Source organism: Bufo gargarizans, chromosome 4 (genome assembly GCF_014858855.1).
Source record: "Bufo gargarizans isolate SCDJY-AF-19 chromosome 4, ASM1485885v1, whole genome shotgun sequence".
In the NCBI taxonomy this organism is placed as follows: Eukaryota; Metazoa; Chordata; class Amphibia; order Anura; family Bufonidae; genus Bufo; species Bufo gargarizans.
This window is the reverse complement of record NC_058083.1, coordinates 534,632,462-534,649,350: the sequence shown is the minus strand read 5'-3', so window position 1 is coordinate 534,649,350 and position 16,889 is coordinate 534,632,462. Positions and strand designations below refer to the sequence as shown.

Below are 16,889 nucleotides of genomic sequence, written 5' to 3'. Positions count from 1 at the left end.
TTGTATTCAGTCAGTCATTGGTAGATCATATACATAGCCTAATAACCCAACCAATGGGATACTAGAAATCCGGATGCTGTATGTACACCCACTCAAAAACTCTTCCCCAATGCCTATGTATGGCTCCGCAGGACCATAAGATCTGCTTCGGGTTTCAGTCATCTAGGACAATAAGAATTAGTCCTGATTCCAATTTTAAAAAGCAACTGCAGAATTTTGCATATTTGTGCTGATTTGTTTTAACGGTATTTTGACTGTGTTGTACTGCTTGGCAGTTAACACAGAGGTGCTAATTGAATTAATACATGCCACAGACATATGTCTCCACCCCATCCAATGGTTGGGACCAGGGCTGTATGGATCCATTAATCAGAAGATACACTTCAAAAGCAGGCATGTTATAATTCATGATTTGTAATAAATAACCTGTGTTTTTATGATTGGGGAACTGGGGAACTTCTTTGGTCTCAGACCTCTGGATTTTTGGCCTTAGGAAACCTACCGAATGATTGGGTTGGTAAAAATATCCTGTAAAACCTGCTGGTCATATTATCCTTCTCAGAGATTCCTACAAGAACTTTTGGCTCAAATTAAAATTATGCCATACAACTTTCTACTTGTATGTAACTTTCAGCGATTCTCCGAGCATGGATCTCGAACCAATCTAATTGGTATGCGATTCATTATTTTATCCCCATTTTATTTCTGTACTGTTTGCTTATCTGTGTGTTCTTCTTGCCATCTTTTTATAACCTTTTTGTATATCACATATTCATTTTAGTAAGGCATTCCTTGCTGCTCTAAACATACCCACAACCTCTAAGTACTGCTTTGCCGTGTTACCATTGAAGGCCAGTGCGCTTGAGATTTGCCTCTCATATGCCGGAACGTAGTGCGCTCCTGTGAGTGCTGTGTGTCTGGAGTGTTCCTTCGGCCATAATGATGGACAGTGGCAGCGTTGTATGTGGATGTTTTTGGGGTTGTGTTACTCCTTGGAATTATAATGTGTTAGGCGAGGGTGGAAGCAGATTTCCCTCTTATAGTCACAGGTGCAATGAATGCCAGAGTGTTTATCGTAGCTTGTCGGGTTGTGTGCCTACCTGACCATGACACGTAACATGTCTTTATTTATGCTATGCTGCATTTGCTTCCACTTGTATATCTTATACACACTTTTTTTGCAGGATTTGTGGAATGTTTTTGAACTTTGTTATATTTTCAAACCTGTACAGACAAAGAGCTCATGCACACTATCATGATTTCTTTCTTTCCTCTCTTTTTACAAGTGCATCTACTTTAATGAAATTATACACTGTATTGTTTTCTGTCCTATATATTGTTGCTTTACTTGTTTAATTAAAAAAATCAATTACTGTGGGAAAATGAGAAATTATTTTTTTTTTACAGGTAAGGACATCTTTAATGGACATCTCCTTTTATCCGAAGACGTAAACAGTATCGCACAAGTTAATTCAGTATCTCCTAATACAGCCCATCGCAGTAGAGATCTATCCACCAATAACACTGTTCACAAAAAACTTTGGTCTAATCAATCACTGACTGGGAACACAAGAACAGGACATGGGCAGATATTACATGGCAAACACTTTAGAAAGAAATCTAATCGATCTTTACATGAAAGGCCATTTTTATGTTCACAATGTGGGAGGTGTTTTAGCAGGAAATCACATCTTGTGGAACATCAAAGAACCCACACAGGAGAGAAGCCATTTTCATGTCCTAAATGTGGAAAGTATTTTAGTCAGAAATCAAGTCTTAGCGAACATCAAAGAGTTCACACAGGGGAGAAGCCATATACATGTTCTGAATGTGGGAAATGTTTTAGAAGGAAATCAATTCTTACAGAACATCTAAGAACTCACACAGGAGAGAAGCCGTTTTCATGTCCTGAGTGTGGAAAGTATTTTAGTCAGAAATCAAATCTTAGGGAACATCAAAGAATTCACACAGGGGAGAAACTATTTTCATGTTCCGAATGTGGACAACCTTTTAGTCAAAAATCAAGTCTTGTTATACATCATCTGAGAACTCACACAGGAGAGAAGCCGTTTTCATGTCCTGAATGCGGTAAATGTTTTAGTCGAAAATCAAATCTTGTGGATCATCTCCGAATCCACACAGGGGAAAAGCCATTTTCATGTTCAGAATGTGGGAAATGTTTTGTGCAGAAATCGGGTCTTGTTGAACATCAGAGAATGCACAGAGGAGAGAAGCCATTTTCTTGTTCAGTGTGTGGGAGGTGTTTTAGTCAGAGATCATTTCTTGTGAGACATCAGAGAATCCACACAGGAGAGAAGCCGTTTTCATGTTCAGAATGTGGGAAATGTTTTAGACAGAAATCAGTTCTTGTTAAACATCATCTGAGAACACACAGAGGGGAGAAACCATTTTCTTGTCCTGAATGTGGGAAATATTTTGGTCAGAAATCATATCTTGTGGAACATCTACGGATCCACACAGGAGAGAAGCCATTTTCTTGTTCAGAATGTGGGAAATGTTTTTCCCAAAAATCTGTTCTTGTTAAGCATAACAGAATTCACACAGGGGAGAAGCCATATTCATGTTCTGAATGTGGGAAATGTTTTAGTGGGAAATCATGTCTTACAGAACATCTAAGAACTCACACAGGAGAGAAGCCGTTTTTATGTTCAGAATGTGGGAAATGTTTTAGACAGAAATCAGGACTTGTTAAACATCGGAGAAGTCACATAGAGGAAATGTAAGAACAGGTGGGGTGCTTCATTGTTAGACCTGCTGCCTAGGATGCCTTCTGATGAATTACCTAACCAATTTAGAACCTGTGCTGTAACAAGATGGTGTTTCAAAGGATTTATCCTGCAATATATATATTGATGACCTCTGAATAGGTTTTCAATATCAGATTGGTCGGTGCCCGCCACCAGGGGCCCCTGGCGATCAGCTTTTAAAAGAGGCCAGCACTTCGTGAGCGCCGTGGCCTCTTCCTAGGCGATATCATGTCACTGTACATTGGTCACATGACCTAGTTGCAGCTCAGCCCCATTAAAGTGAATGAGGCTGAGCTACAATACCAAGCACAGCCTCTATACAATGTATGCCTCTGTGCTTGGAAAGCTGCCGAATTCCGATGAGTGGGGGTGCCAGGATTCGGACCTCAGCCAATGTGACAATGATGACCAATCGTGAAGATACAGTAGGTCATCATTATCAATTCCTGGATAACCTCTCTAACTCTTAGGCTACTTTCACACTAGGAATTTTTACGGATCCATCATGGATCTGCAAAAACACTTCCGTTACAACAATACAACCGCAGGCATCTGTCGTGAACGGATCCGGTTGTATTATGTCTTCTATAGCCATGACGGATCCGTCATGAACACCATTGAACGTCAATAGGGGACGGATTAGGTTTCTATTGTGGAATTATATATAGAATAGATGGGCACTCAGCAGTCAGAGTCACACAGAAATCTGAAATAATGTAAAGATGCAATTTAATGCGACACTTATATAAAACAACAGATAAATAGATGAAACAGTGTATGGAATATGCATAAAAATGTCAAATAAATATCAAGTATCACCTAAGGAACCGCAGCTGAAGGAGAAAAGTATTAAATCAAATGTCCAAAAATGGTTAATGGTACAACCAGTCCTAAGCCGCTAGCGATCGATTGATCGTGTGCGCACAAGAGATTCCAATGTGCAGTGCGGACAGCAACATGTAGGATACTTCAATACATTAAAGAAAGTTTGTGGCGTCCCACGTTCGGATGTATATAACAGTTATCGACACCCACACAGCAGGACAGAATACAGAGAGTATGTACTTATCTCTCCAGATGCTGTCTTTCTTTCAGCCATCCGCTGGTAGCTTCTGCAGCAGCAAGAGCAAGAGGACTGTCTGCTGTGAAGTGCGTATACGGCGTCCCACGTGTCTGAGACTCCAGTTTCGGCGTCCCACGTGTCTGAGACTCCACTTTCGGCCTCCCACGTGTTTCAGACTTCAATTTGGAGTTCGGTAAGTTTTACAGCCCAGACACTATAACTCCAGAAACCCACGTATTAATCAGATCTTTTTTCGGGTACTTGCTTGGCTATTCTCAGAACTCCATAGAAATGAATGGAGCATGCTGGGAGTCGTAGTTTCCCCACAGCTGAAATGCCGGAGGTTAGCCATCACTGACCTACCCTGTACAGTGTATTCGGAAAGTCTTCAGATCCTTTGACTTTTTTTTTTTTTTTTCACTTTTTCAAATTTTCCCTATCGTTCTGCACTCATTACCCCATAATGAGAAAGAGAAAACAGAATTTTAAAAATGTTTGCAAATTTATTAAAAAGGAAAGTAAACCAAAATTTCTCACTGACATGAGTATTCACACCCCTTTGCTATGACAGTTAACTCTGGGGGCTCCAGTTTCTCTGGATCATCCTTGAGATGTTTCTACACCTTGATAGGAGTCATCTGTGGTAAATTCAGGTGATTGGGTGTAACTGCTGTGCGCTGCTGTTCCCCTGCTTACCTCCACGGTCCCGAGCACCATGTTCAGCGGTGATCTGCTGACAGGGTTTCATTTCAGCCCTGGCCACAGCATGCTTGCTGCTTCTTTCATGCAGCATTTCCTTAAGGGCCGGCGCGCGTCACTTCCTGTGTATTATGGGCTGGATCATGTGACCTTGTCAACTAATCCTAGCCCTCCTGCACTTATATAAGTGACTCAGCCCCCTTCCCAGATGCCTCAGTGTCAAGATCCTTGTGTCCTGCTAAGGTTCCTGATTTCTGCTAGTGTTCCTAACTCGTACCTGTATTCCTGGACTCTGCTACCTGTTACATCTCTGTCTGCTTGTCTTGACTCTCCTGTTGCCAACCCGGATTGCATGACCTGTACCTGTGCCGCCTGCCATACCTATAGCCAGTCTGACTACGCATCTGCCTCATCCTTCGGTCCTGCACTGTTGCTCCTGGTAAGGACTCAGCCTGCTGACGACGCCTGTACCTCTGGTACATTTCTCAGGTACCAAGAAAGAGGCCGAGACCCTGCCTCCTCATTGTCCTTATGATTGCCTGATTGACTTTCTGCCTGGTGCTACTCCTCCTCGTGGTCGAGTCTACCCACTCTCACTTCTTGAGACGCAAGCGATGTCTGAATCGACTATCGAGGGCTGAATAAGGTCACAGTCAAGAATCGATACCCTCTTCCACTAATCTCTGCACCATTTGACAGAATCCGGGGAGCTAAGGTCTTCACAAAATTCAACAACTTTATCCGCATTTGAAAGGGCAATGAGTGGAAGACTGCTTTCAACACTCGTGATGGACACTACGAGTATCTTTTTTTTTTTTTCACTACGAGTATCTTGTCATGCCTTTCGGCCTGTGCAATGCTCCCGAAGTATTCCAGGAGTTGGTAAACGATATCTTCCGGGACCTGATCTATTCTCCAGATTTGACCACTAGCCGGAAGTATGTACAGTCAGGTCCATAAATATTGGGACATCGACACAATTGTAACATTTTTGGCTCTATACACCACCACAATGGATTTGAAACAATTTGAAATGAAACAAGATGTGCATTAACTGCAGACTGTCCGCTTTAATTTGAGGGTATTTACATCCAAATCAGGTGAACGGTGTAGGAATTACAACAGTTTGCATCTGTGCCTCCCACTTGTTAAGGAACCAAAAGTAATGGGACAATTGGCTTCTCAGCTGTTCCATGGCCAGGTGTGTGTTAATCCCTCATTATCCCAATTACAATGAGCAGATAAAAGGTCCAGAGTTCATTTCAAGTGTGCTATTTGCATATGGAATCTGTTGCTGTCAACTCTCAAGATGCTCCTCCCCGTTGACTTCCTGAGACAGTACAGAACGGAGGCATCGGTCTGTACTATTAACTCCCTTTTGAAGTCAGGCGTCACCAAAACCGGGGATCCGCACAGGGCCGACTTCAAAGCGGAGAAAGCCTCTTCTGCCTGATCATCCCAGCCAACCATAGTTTATTTTTGTCCTTTCAAGATCCTTGTCAAGGGCGCGGCTGAAGTAGCAAAGTGGGGGAACAAACCTCATGTAATAGCCCACCATTCCCAGGAATGACTTTATTTGCCTAGTGGTGAGATAGGGCAGAAGGAGGTCCCAGTCATTCAACAAAAATTTTTAATGTTTGGTTAAACCGTTCTACAAGACCGTCCGTTTGCGGATGGTAAACAGACGTCCGTAGTTGTTTTATGTGCAGTAACTTACAGAGTTCCCTCATCACATTGGACATAAAAGGGGTCCCTTGATTGGTCAGAACCTCTTTAGGTAGTCCTACTCGGGAAAACATCTACATTAACTCCTTAGCTATGAGTTTGGCCAAGGTATGTCGCAGTGGCACCGCCTCTGGGTATCGAGTGGCGTAGTCTAGATTAACTAAGATGTGTTAATGCCCTCTGGTGGACTTAGGTACTGGGCCTATGAGGTCCATAGCTATTCGGTCAAATGGTACTTCAATAATCGGGAGAGGTACTAGGGGACTATGGAAATGTGGCTGGGGGCTAGTTATCTGGCAGGTCGGGCAAGACTTACAAAACTCTTCCACTTCTTTGAATATGCTGGGCCAGTAAAACCGCTGTAGAATACGATCCTGAGTTTTCTGCAGCCCCAGGTGACCCCCGAGAACGTGTTGATGGCCTAGATCTTACACAAGCTTGCGATAAGCCTTGGGGTCCACCAACTGTTCAATAGGCTCACCCCGTAGTTGGTTTACCCGATACAACATATCCTGATGAACCTCAAAATGGGGAAACACTGACTCTGCCCCAGGTTGTTGTGGTTCACCATCTACTATTAACACATTTTCCCAGGCACGGGATAGGGTTGGGTCCCGATGTTGGGCGGTACCAAAATGATCCCCAGATACATTGAGGTCTGCCAATTCAGGACCTGGCGGCAAGTCCTTCACGTCTCCCACCATCACACTTAGCAGGGTTGTCTCCCCTTCTTCCACCGAAGTGGCGGTCACTCCTACCGCTGGCCCTTCAGTCTCAGGTTCCCAGGGTTCTGGTCTCCCCCCTCAGTCTGGCCACTCTGCTAGGGTTACCCCTGTCTCATGGGTATCAGTTACACTCATAGCAGACCACAGTGCCAGGAAGTCTCCTCCTATTATAAATTCATAGTGTAAATTTTGGGCAACTGCTACTTCGTGAGTCAATCTGCCAGCCCCTGTGGTTAGAGACACCAGGGCAGTGGGATAGTCAAGTCTCCATGGATATGCAAATGACCCGACTTTCCGGCCAGTATACTCTGCTGACCGTACCAGGGGAGCCCTTACTAGGGACACCAGAGTCCAGCAGAGTCTCTGCTGGAATGTCTCCTACCTCCACCTGGCACAAGGGGTTTAGAGTTTTTGGTGTACCTGCTGCACACAGCTTCCTGACATATAGCGACTGACGTGGCCATAGTTAGTATCCATGGGTTCTACCTGATGAGGACAGTCAGCTCTTACATAGCCCGGCTCCTGACACCGCCAGCAGACTATCGGAGCCAGGTCCGTAGAGGGTCCACCATCTCTAGGGCGTTGCCAGGAGACACCTGGCCGATCCAGTGCTGGGGAGGGGGTGGCAGAGCCCTCTAGAACATATCAGCCAATAGTATAGCCAGCATAGCCGTGGGACTCGGCACATCAGGCTGTAGCCACTTTTGCAAGAGGTGGAGTAAGTCATAATACTGGGTCCTCGCAGGCTCAGCTGGCTTAAACCCCCACTGATGTACCCGGACCAACATATTCACCCCCAGTACTTTTTGGTAGTTGGCCACTTGATCGTTCTGCAAGTCTAAATACACCCGCTGGGAATCGGATGCCAGGAATGGAGCGACGACCTCAGCCCACTGGTCACGGGGTAGCTTTTCCCTGATGGCCACTTTCTTGTACATCGCCAGGTAGGTTTCGATGTCTTCTGGGGGGGTCATCACCTGCTTAATTCATAAAGTGGGAGGAGCAGGCGCGTGACGTAGTGAATAACGGCCTGCCTACAGGAGTTTCAAGTGTGTACCGTACTACATGGATTTCTCTATGCTGCAGAGGATTACTATAGTTTAAAACAGCGCCCATGCCTACACGTTACCTATTAATACTACAGTGATCTGGGCCCAGTGTAATAGAATACAGTGACTGCACCGGGCCCCGCTACAATTACAACACCAGATGCCGGCCCCCACCCCCTGTATTGGGGGTCATTCACTATTTTACACAAGGACACTGTTGCTGGGGGTCTGTGGATGACACTGTTATGGAGGGGGGGAAATCTGTGGATGACACATATATAGCATAAGATGCTATATATGTGTCATCCACAGATCCCCCATAACAGTGTCATCCACAGATCCCCCATAACAGTGCCATCCACAGATCCCCCATAAGTGTCATCCACAGATCCCCATAACAGTGCCATCCACAGATCCCCCATAACAGTGTCATCCACAGATCCCCCATAATAGTGTCATCCACAGACCACCATTAGTTCAAAACCCACCAAAAGCACACCTTTTTGTTCAAAATATTTTTTTTCTTATTGTCCTCCTCTAAAACTTGGAGGTATTTTGGTCGAAAAACTAAATTTTATTCAGCTTTCAGCGCTGCTGTTATATCTTGTGAAATCTTTTTGGAGGTATTTCGGTCAAAAAACAAAATTGTATTCAGCCTTCTGCTCTGCTGTTATACAGTCATGGCCGTAAATGTTGGCACCCCTGAAATTTTTCAAGACAATGATGTATTTCTCACAGAAAAGTATTGCAGTAACACGTTTTGCTATACACATGTTTATTCCCTTTGTGTGTATTGGAACAAAACCAAAAAAAGGGAGGAAAAAAGCTAATTAGACATAATGTCACACCAAATTCTAAAAATGGGCTGGACAAAATTATTGGCACCCTTAACTTAATATTTGGTTGCACACCCTTTGAAAAAAATAACTGAAATCAGTCGCTTCCTATAACCATTAATAAGCTTCTGACACCTCTCACCCGGAATTTTGGACCAATCTTCCTTAGCAGACTGCTCCAGTCTCCCCTATTCGAAGGGTGCCTTTTCCCAACAGCAATTTTAAGTTCTCTCCACAGGTGTTCAATAGGATTTAGATCTGGACTCATTGCTGGCCACTTCAGAACTCTCCAGCACTTTGTTGCCATCCATTTCTGGGTGCTTTTTGACATATGTTTGGGGTCATTGTCCTGCTGGAAGACCCAAGATCTCGGACGCAAACCCAGCTCTACAGTGTGACCCAAAATCAGTTTGTAATCCTCAGATTTCATGATGCCTTGCACGCATTCAAGGCACCCAGTGCCAGAGGCAGCAAAACAACCCCAAAACATCAATGAACCTCCACCATATTTCACTGTAGGTACTGTGTTCTTTTCTTTGTAGGCCTCATTCCGTTTTCGGTAAACAGTAGAATAATGTGCTTTACCAAAAAGCTCTATCTTGGTCTCATCTGTCCACAAGACGTTTTCCCAGAAGGATTTTGGCTTATTCAAGTTCATTTTTGCAAAATGTAGTCTTGCTTTTTTATGTCTCTGTGTCAGCAGTGGGGTTCTCCTGGGTCTCCTGCCATAGCGTTTCATTTTATTTAAATGTTGACGGATAGTTCGTGCTGACACTGATGCTCCCTGAGCCTGCAGGACAGCTTGTGTTGGGCTGCTTATCCACCATCTGGACTATCCTGCGTTGACACCTTTCATAAATTTTTCTCTTCCGTCCACGCCCAGGGAGAATAGCTACAGTGCCATGGGTTGCAAACTTCTTAATAATGTTGTGCACTGTGGACAAAGGCAAATCTAGATCTCTGGAGATGGACTTGTAACCTTGTGATTGTTGATATTTTTCCACAATTTTGGTTCTTAAGTCCTCAGACAGTTCTCTTCTCCTCTTTCTGTTGTCCAGACACACAATGCAAAGACTAAGTGAACTTCTCTAATTTTTATCTGCCTTCATGTGTGATTTATATATTGCCCACACCTGTTACTTGCCCAGGTGAGTTTAAAGGAGCATCACATGCTTGAAACAATCTTATATATCCACAATTTTGAAAGGGTGCCAATAATTTTGTCCAGCCCATTTTTGGAGTTTGGTGTGACATTATTTCCAATTTGCTTTTTTTCCTCCCTTTTTTGGTTTTGTTCCAATACACACAAAGGGAATAAACATGTGTATAGCAAAACATTTGTTACTGCAATACTTTTCTGTGAGAAATACTTAATTTCTTGAAAAATTTCAGGGGTGCCAACATTTACAGCCATGATTGTATGTGGTAAAATCTTTATTGACGTCCGTATAATGCGGGAAGAATCCGAAGACCCTCTCCATCTCCGTGCACCACAAGATGTCCTCCTTCCCATCCATGATGACTGGGAACTCGTGAAGTTTTCCCTGATGAAGAGACCAGGGGCTGGTAGTTATTGTTTGAATCATGATGAACTTCGCAACTCTTCTGGGCTCCAAGCAATCTTGAACCTTTGTCTTCCTATTGTCTGTAGCTACTAGATGCCTGGCCGATTCTCTCCTGTCTTAGGCAACATTATTAATTTTTATTATTAAGTTTATTAAATTTAACCAAAACTTGATTAAAATTCTAAGAAAGTAAATTTAAATTCACCAATATATTATCCGAATCTTCAAGGGAAATTCACGGGCAATCAATTTAAAAAAGCCTTTTGTGCTGGAGAACGTGTATTATTACATTGTGTTTTAAACAACACTTTATAAAGTTGAAAATGTTTTACCTTCTGTTCTGTCCTATATTCCCTATAAATGAATAGACAAAGCGGCCACTCTGTGACCTCCTCATGCTGCTGCCATCTCTGCAATTTCTCGTCGTCATGCCACTCTGTGGCCTCCTTAGCTGCTGCCACCTCTGCAATGTCTCATCGTTGTGCCACTCTGTGGCCTCCTTATGCTGTTGCCACTTCTGCAATCTTTCATCGTCGTGCCACTCTGTGGCCTTCTCATGCCGCTACCACCTCCACAATCTCTCGTTGTTATGGCACTCTGTGGACTCCTCATACTGCCGCCACCTCCACACTCTGTCATTGTGCCACTGGGTGGCCTTATCCTGATGCTGCTGCCACTTCCAGACTCTGTCATTGTGCCACTTGGTGGCCTCCTCATACTGCTGCCACCTCTGCAATCTCTTGTCGTCGTGCCACTTGGTGGCCTCCTCATGCCGCTACCACCTCCACAATCTCTCGTCATTGTGCCACTCTGTGGCCTCCTCATATTGCTGCCACCTCTACACTCTGTCATTGTGCCACTTGGTGGCCTCCTCATGATGCTGCTGCGGCCAACTCCAGACTCTGTCATTGTGCCACTCGGTGGCCTCCTCATACTGATGCCACCTCCACACTCTGTCATTGTGCCACTCGGTGGCCTCCTCATGCTGCTGCCACCTCTATAATCTCTCGTCATCATGCCACTTGGTGGCCTCCTCATGCTGCTGCCACCTCTATAATCTCTTGTCGTCGTGCCACTTGGTGGCCTCCTCATGCCGCTACCACCTCTACAATCTCTCGTCATCGTGCCACTCTGTGGCCTCCTCATACTGCTGCCACCTCTACACTCTGTCATTGTGCCACTCGGTGGCCTCCTACTGATGCTGCTGCCAACTCCAGACTCTGTCATTGTGCCACTTGGTGGCCTCCTCATGATGCTGCTGCCGCCAACTCCAGACTCTGTCATTGTGCCACTCGGTGGCCTCCTCATACTGCTGCCACCTCCACACTCTGTCATTGTGCCACTCGGTGGCCTTCCCCTGATGATGATGCCGCCACCTCCAGACACTGTCATTGTGTCACCCAGTGGCCTTCTCCTGATGTTGCTGCTGCCACCTCCACACTCTGTCATTGTGCCACTCTTTGCTCCCCTCATGCTGTTTCCACCTCACCACTATGTCATTGTGCCACTCTTTGGACTTTTCATGCTGTCCCCACCCTCCCCACTTCATGACTGGGCCAATACTGATGGATTACTGACCAAATACTGACCGAGTAAAGGCAAATGCTCAACAGACAGGATCCGTATTTTGGGGGGTTATTGTTCCTCCGGATCAGACGAAGGGCAAAATAATCAGTGACTTCAACACAAACTTTCTGCTGACACCCTCTCCACTCTGTCGGGGGGGCTCAACTTGTATAAGCGTTTACTAGATCAGGTTCTGTAGACACCTATGCGGAATCAGCTGACAAATGTGTAAAAGGAGTGCACTTTTTCTTGACACTAACTAACATTGACCTGTAAGGTCATACTTGAGTTATTTGGTCCGTTTTGGCCTCGTGACTGTCCAAATAAGTTAAGTGTGCAGTGATTCTAAGAGTGACGCATGTCATCTGCATGTCATACAGACTCACAGTATTATTTCACTACCAAAGCAGACTCCCTATGCGTGTTACTGCAAGGCACAATGTTCTACACCCCTATAAAGGCTCTCTGCAGGCTGGAAATAGGCATTTTTTTAATCGCGATTCGAAGCAAATCTCAAGTCAGTTCATCCCGAATTTTTTATTTCTTACATCTCTGATCTCTGCTTTTACTAAGAAAGGAGTGAATGCCAGTGTCTGGACTCCTGAGGCAGAGGCCGTCTACGTCCAATTAAAGAAGTCTTTTGCTTCTGTGCCACCCCGATGTCTCCTGCCAAATCTTTTTAGAAGTGGACGCCTCCTCCATAGGAGCCGGTGCTGTTTTACTACAGAAAGGTTCCAAGGACAAGATGTTTACATGTGGATTTTTCTCCAAGCTCTTTTCCCCTGCTGAGAGGAATTACTGTATAGAAGACAGAAAGCTTCTGGCCATAAAACTTGCCTTGGAGGAGTGGCGTTATCTATTGAAGGGGCCCAGCAGCCAGTGATAATCTTCACCGACCACAAGAACCTTATATATCTGCAGACGGCCCAGCTTCTGAACCCTTGCCAAGCCAGATGGGCACTCTTTTTCTCCCGTTTTGATTTTGAGCTTCACTTTTGCCTGGCAGAGAAGAACATCAAGGCGGATGCTCTGTCTCAATCATTTGACTTCTCCGACCAGCAGGAGGAGCCCCAGTACATTGTAGATCCTGCTCGCCTGATCACAGTGGCTTCTGTCCTGGTTAAAGACATCCCTCCCAGGAAGACATTCGTGCCATCTGCCAAAAGAAAATGTATTCTAACTTGGGGGCACAACTCCAAACTGTCTTGTCACCCAGGGATCCGCAAGACCACAGAACTTTTGTCTCGTCACTACTGGTAGCTCATACTGTCTAAGGATGTGCGTGATTATGTGTCTGCCTGCACCGTCTGTGCTCAGAATAAAGTCTCCAGGACCAAACCACCCAGGCTGTTATTATCTCTTTCTGTTCCCGATGCCCCATGGACTTTATTACTGATCTGCCCTCTTCTGCTGGCTGTACAGCTATCTGGGTGGTCGTGGACTGGTTCTCCAAGATGGCGCACTTCGTTCCTTTGGCTGGACTGCCTTCGGCTGCTGAACTTGCTAAACTGTTCGTGAAACACATATTCTGCTTGCATGGTCTACCTTGGCATATTGTTTCCGATCGTGGAGTCCAGTTTACCTCTAAGCTCTGGAGATTTATTTGCCGGCTGCTCGAAATTGAGCTGGACTTCTCTTCAGGTTTTCATCCCCAGTCCAACGGGCAAGTAGAGCGAGTCAATCAAATATTAGAGAACCATCTCTGACATTTTGGTTCAGCCCAACATGACAACTGGGTACAATTACTACCTTAGGCTGAATTCTCCTATAACAACCACTCTAGTGAGTCATTTATTGACAACACCCTCATACTCCTCTCTCTGTTTCTACATATTCTGGGGTACCAGCTGTGGATTCCTCTTTAAGGGATTTTTTGAAGATTTGGCGTGACACCAAGGACTGTATCAACAAAGCGTTGACCCGCATGAAAACAAATGCAGACAAGAGAAGAAGAAAACCGCCTCAGTTCTCACCTGGAGATAAGGTATGGCTCTCCATACATCAGCTTAAGGGTTCCCAGTTTCAAGTTTGCTCCTAGGTTCCTTGGACCCTTTGAAGTATTGAGGAGGATCAACGAAGTGACATATAAGTTACATCTGCCTCTCTCTCTGCGGATTCCTAATGCGTTCCATATGTCCTTACTAAAGCCAGTGGTTCTTAATCGCTTCTCGACGGCTCCTTCTACTCCAACTCCAGTATCTGAAGATTCTAACAGGATATTTGAGGTCAAAGACATTCTAGATTTCAAGAAGCGTGGCAACAAAACCTACTATCTTGTGGACTGGAAGGGCTTTGGTCCTGAGGAGGGAACCAGAGGAGAACAATCATGCTCCAAACATGATTAAAATGTTTCTGTCTTGTCGTGGACTCAAGAAGAGGGGGCGTAAAGGGGGGGGGGTACTGTAACAGCGGCTGCTGTGCGCTGCTGTTCCCCTGCCTACCGTCGCGTACCCGGGCGCCGTGTTCAGCGGTGATCTGCTGTCAGGGTTTCCTTTCAGCTCTGGCCACAGCTTGCTTGCTGCTTCTTTCATGCAGCATTTCCTTAAGGGCCGACGCGCATCACTTCCTGTCTTTTATGGGCTGGATCATGTGACCTTATCAACCAATCCTAGCTCTTCTGCACATATATAGGTGACTCAGCCCCCTTCCCAGATGCCTCAGTGTCAAGGTCCTTGTGTCCTGCTAAGGTTCCTGATTTCTGCTAGTGTTCCTGTTGTCCTGACTTGTACCTGTATTCCTGGACTCTGTTACCTGTTACATCACTGTCTGCTTGCTTTGACTCTCCTGTTGTGACCCGGATTGCCTGACCTGTACCTGTGCTGCCTGCCCTAACCTATTGCCTGTCTGACTACGCCTCTGCCTCATCCTTCGGTCCTGCATTGTTGCTCCTGGTAATGCCTGCTGACGACACCTGTACCTCTGGTACCTTTCTCAGGTACCCCCTGGTCTGCTGGAACCAGCTGCCTCGTGTGCCTATCCTCCTCAAGATTTAGCGACCTGGTGTTCCCCTGGGGAAAGTCTATCCCAACCATCAGAGGTACTGTGAAGAATGAGGGGTTCACTTAGACACTGCCCTTAGAGGAGGTAGGACATGTGGCACAGTGGCTTTACACCCGCTGCTTCATGACATTGGGCATGATTTGGAAAGACAGCCCTGTCTATGTACAATCTCATAGCTGACAATGCATATCAGAGCAAAAACCAAGCCAAGGAGGGATTATCTGGAGAAGGGTACTAGAAATGTTCTGCTGAACTGAAAGTTCCCAAGAGCACAGTGGTCTCCATAATTCTTAAATGATAGAAATTTGGAACAACCAAGACTCTTCCAAGACCTGGCTGCTCCACCAAACTAAGTAATCAGGAAGAAGGGCCTTGGTAAGAGAAGTGACCAAGAACCCAAGGGTTACTCTGGCTGAGCTCCAAAGATCCTGGGTGCAGATGGGAGAATCTTCCAGAAAGTTAACCATTACTGCAGCACTCCAACAATCTTGGCTTTATGGCCAGAAAGAAGCGTTTCCCTTAGTAAATGACACATGAAAATTTGCAAAAAATCAAAACTAAAACTAAAGAACTGTCAGACTGTGAGAAATATGATTCTCTGATCTAACGAAATCAAGATTGAACTTTTTGGCCTCTATTCTAAGCATCATGTTTGGAGGAAAGTGAAGTGAAGCATGGTGGTGGCAGCTTCATGCTGTGGGGAATAGAGAGACTGGTCACAACTGAGGGAAAGCTGAAAGGAGCAAAGTACAGTGTTGTGGAGTGCTCTGGGCTGAAGGTTCTCCTTCCAACAAAACAATGACCCTAAGTACACAGCCAGGACAACACTGGAGCAGCGTAAGTATGTGAATGTCCTTGAGTGGCCTAGCCAGAGCCCTGAACCCAATGGAACATCTCTGGAGAGATTTGAAAATGGCTGTCTAACGACAGCCCCCATCCAACCTTACAGAGGTTCGGAGGATTTGCAGAAAATTCCCAAATCCAGATGTGCAAATCCTGTGGCATCATCCCCAAGAAGACTGGAGGCTGTAATTGCTGCCAAAGGGGCTTCAACTAAGTCCTGAGTAAATGTCTGAATACTTATGTTAATGCTAAATTTTAGAATTAGATTTTCAATAAATTATCAGATTTCTAACATTATGTTCTCATTATGAAGGACTAAGTACAGAATGATGGGGAAAAACTTGAACCTTTTTTTTTTATTTTAGCACATAACAAAATGTGAAAAAACTTAAAGGATCTGAAAACTAGAGATGGGCCTTGCGGTTCGCCAGGTGGTCGTTTCGCAGCAAACTTTGTTCGTTCGATGTCCGCCAGCGCCATATTCTTTTGCATTGTACTGAACTTTGACCCATGACACATCTATTAGGTGGGACAGGACAGCCAATTGAGACGTTTCAGCACATGGACACACACCCACCCTATAAATAAACCCGATCTGGCAGCCATTTTACATTCAGTGTTTTGCCAGTGTAGGGAGAGGTTGCTGTGTGGAGCAGGGACAGACTGTTAGGGACACCAAACGCTAGCTAACAGGGCCACAAAAGTCCTTTAAAGGACTGGTATAGGTGTGCTATTGATAGTTGTGACATACTGAGGGGTGTGAGATACTTATAATATACTTTTTAATGTAGAAAGTATATTATAGCAGCAATGCAGAAGTCTTTGGACATAGCAGAAACCACCTGCTCTCACGCCAACACGGTAGCAGGCCTTTACGCAGGCCCAAACTCCCAGGTCCCAACACAGAGACTGACAGAGCTTCAGTGTCAGAGAGGAGTCAATTCCCACCACCTGACAGTGCTGCCTGTGTTTTATAGCCTAAACCAAGACTCGGCCTGGAATGTGGGGAGAAGCCACCCACCCTGCACTTTGGCTGCTCCCAGTAAGAGC

At 45.2% G+C, this 16,889-nt stretch overlaps 1 protein-coding gene across 3 annotated transcripts in view; it reads left to right on the top strand.

The window, feature by feature from the left end:
* The window catches only part of LOC122934759 (gastrula zinc finger protein XlCGF26.1-like), a 45,140-nt gene extending 34,334 nt beyond the window's left edge, over positions 1 to 10,806 (top strand). Inside the window, exons 7-8 of one of the 3 annotated variants that reach the window (XM_044290450.1) lie at positions 4,346 to 4,349; positions 10,327 to 10,806. In XM_044290450.1, coding sequence (XP_044146385.1) covers positions 4,346 to 4,349; positions 10,327 to 10,384 — 62 coding nt within the window. In that variant the 3' untranslated portion in view covers positions 10,385 to 10,806. Of the gene's footprint in view, positions 1 to 1,184; positions 1,220 to 1,407; positions 4,192 to 4,345; positions 4,350 to 10,326 lie in introns of those variants that run through there. The other 2 variants (XM_044290449.1, XM_044290451.1) reach the window with 2 other exon arrangements.
* The last annotated feature ends 6,083 nt before the right edge of the window (positions 10,807 to 16,889 follow it).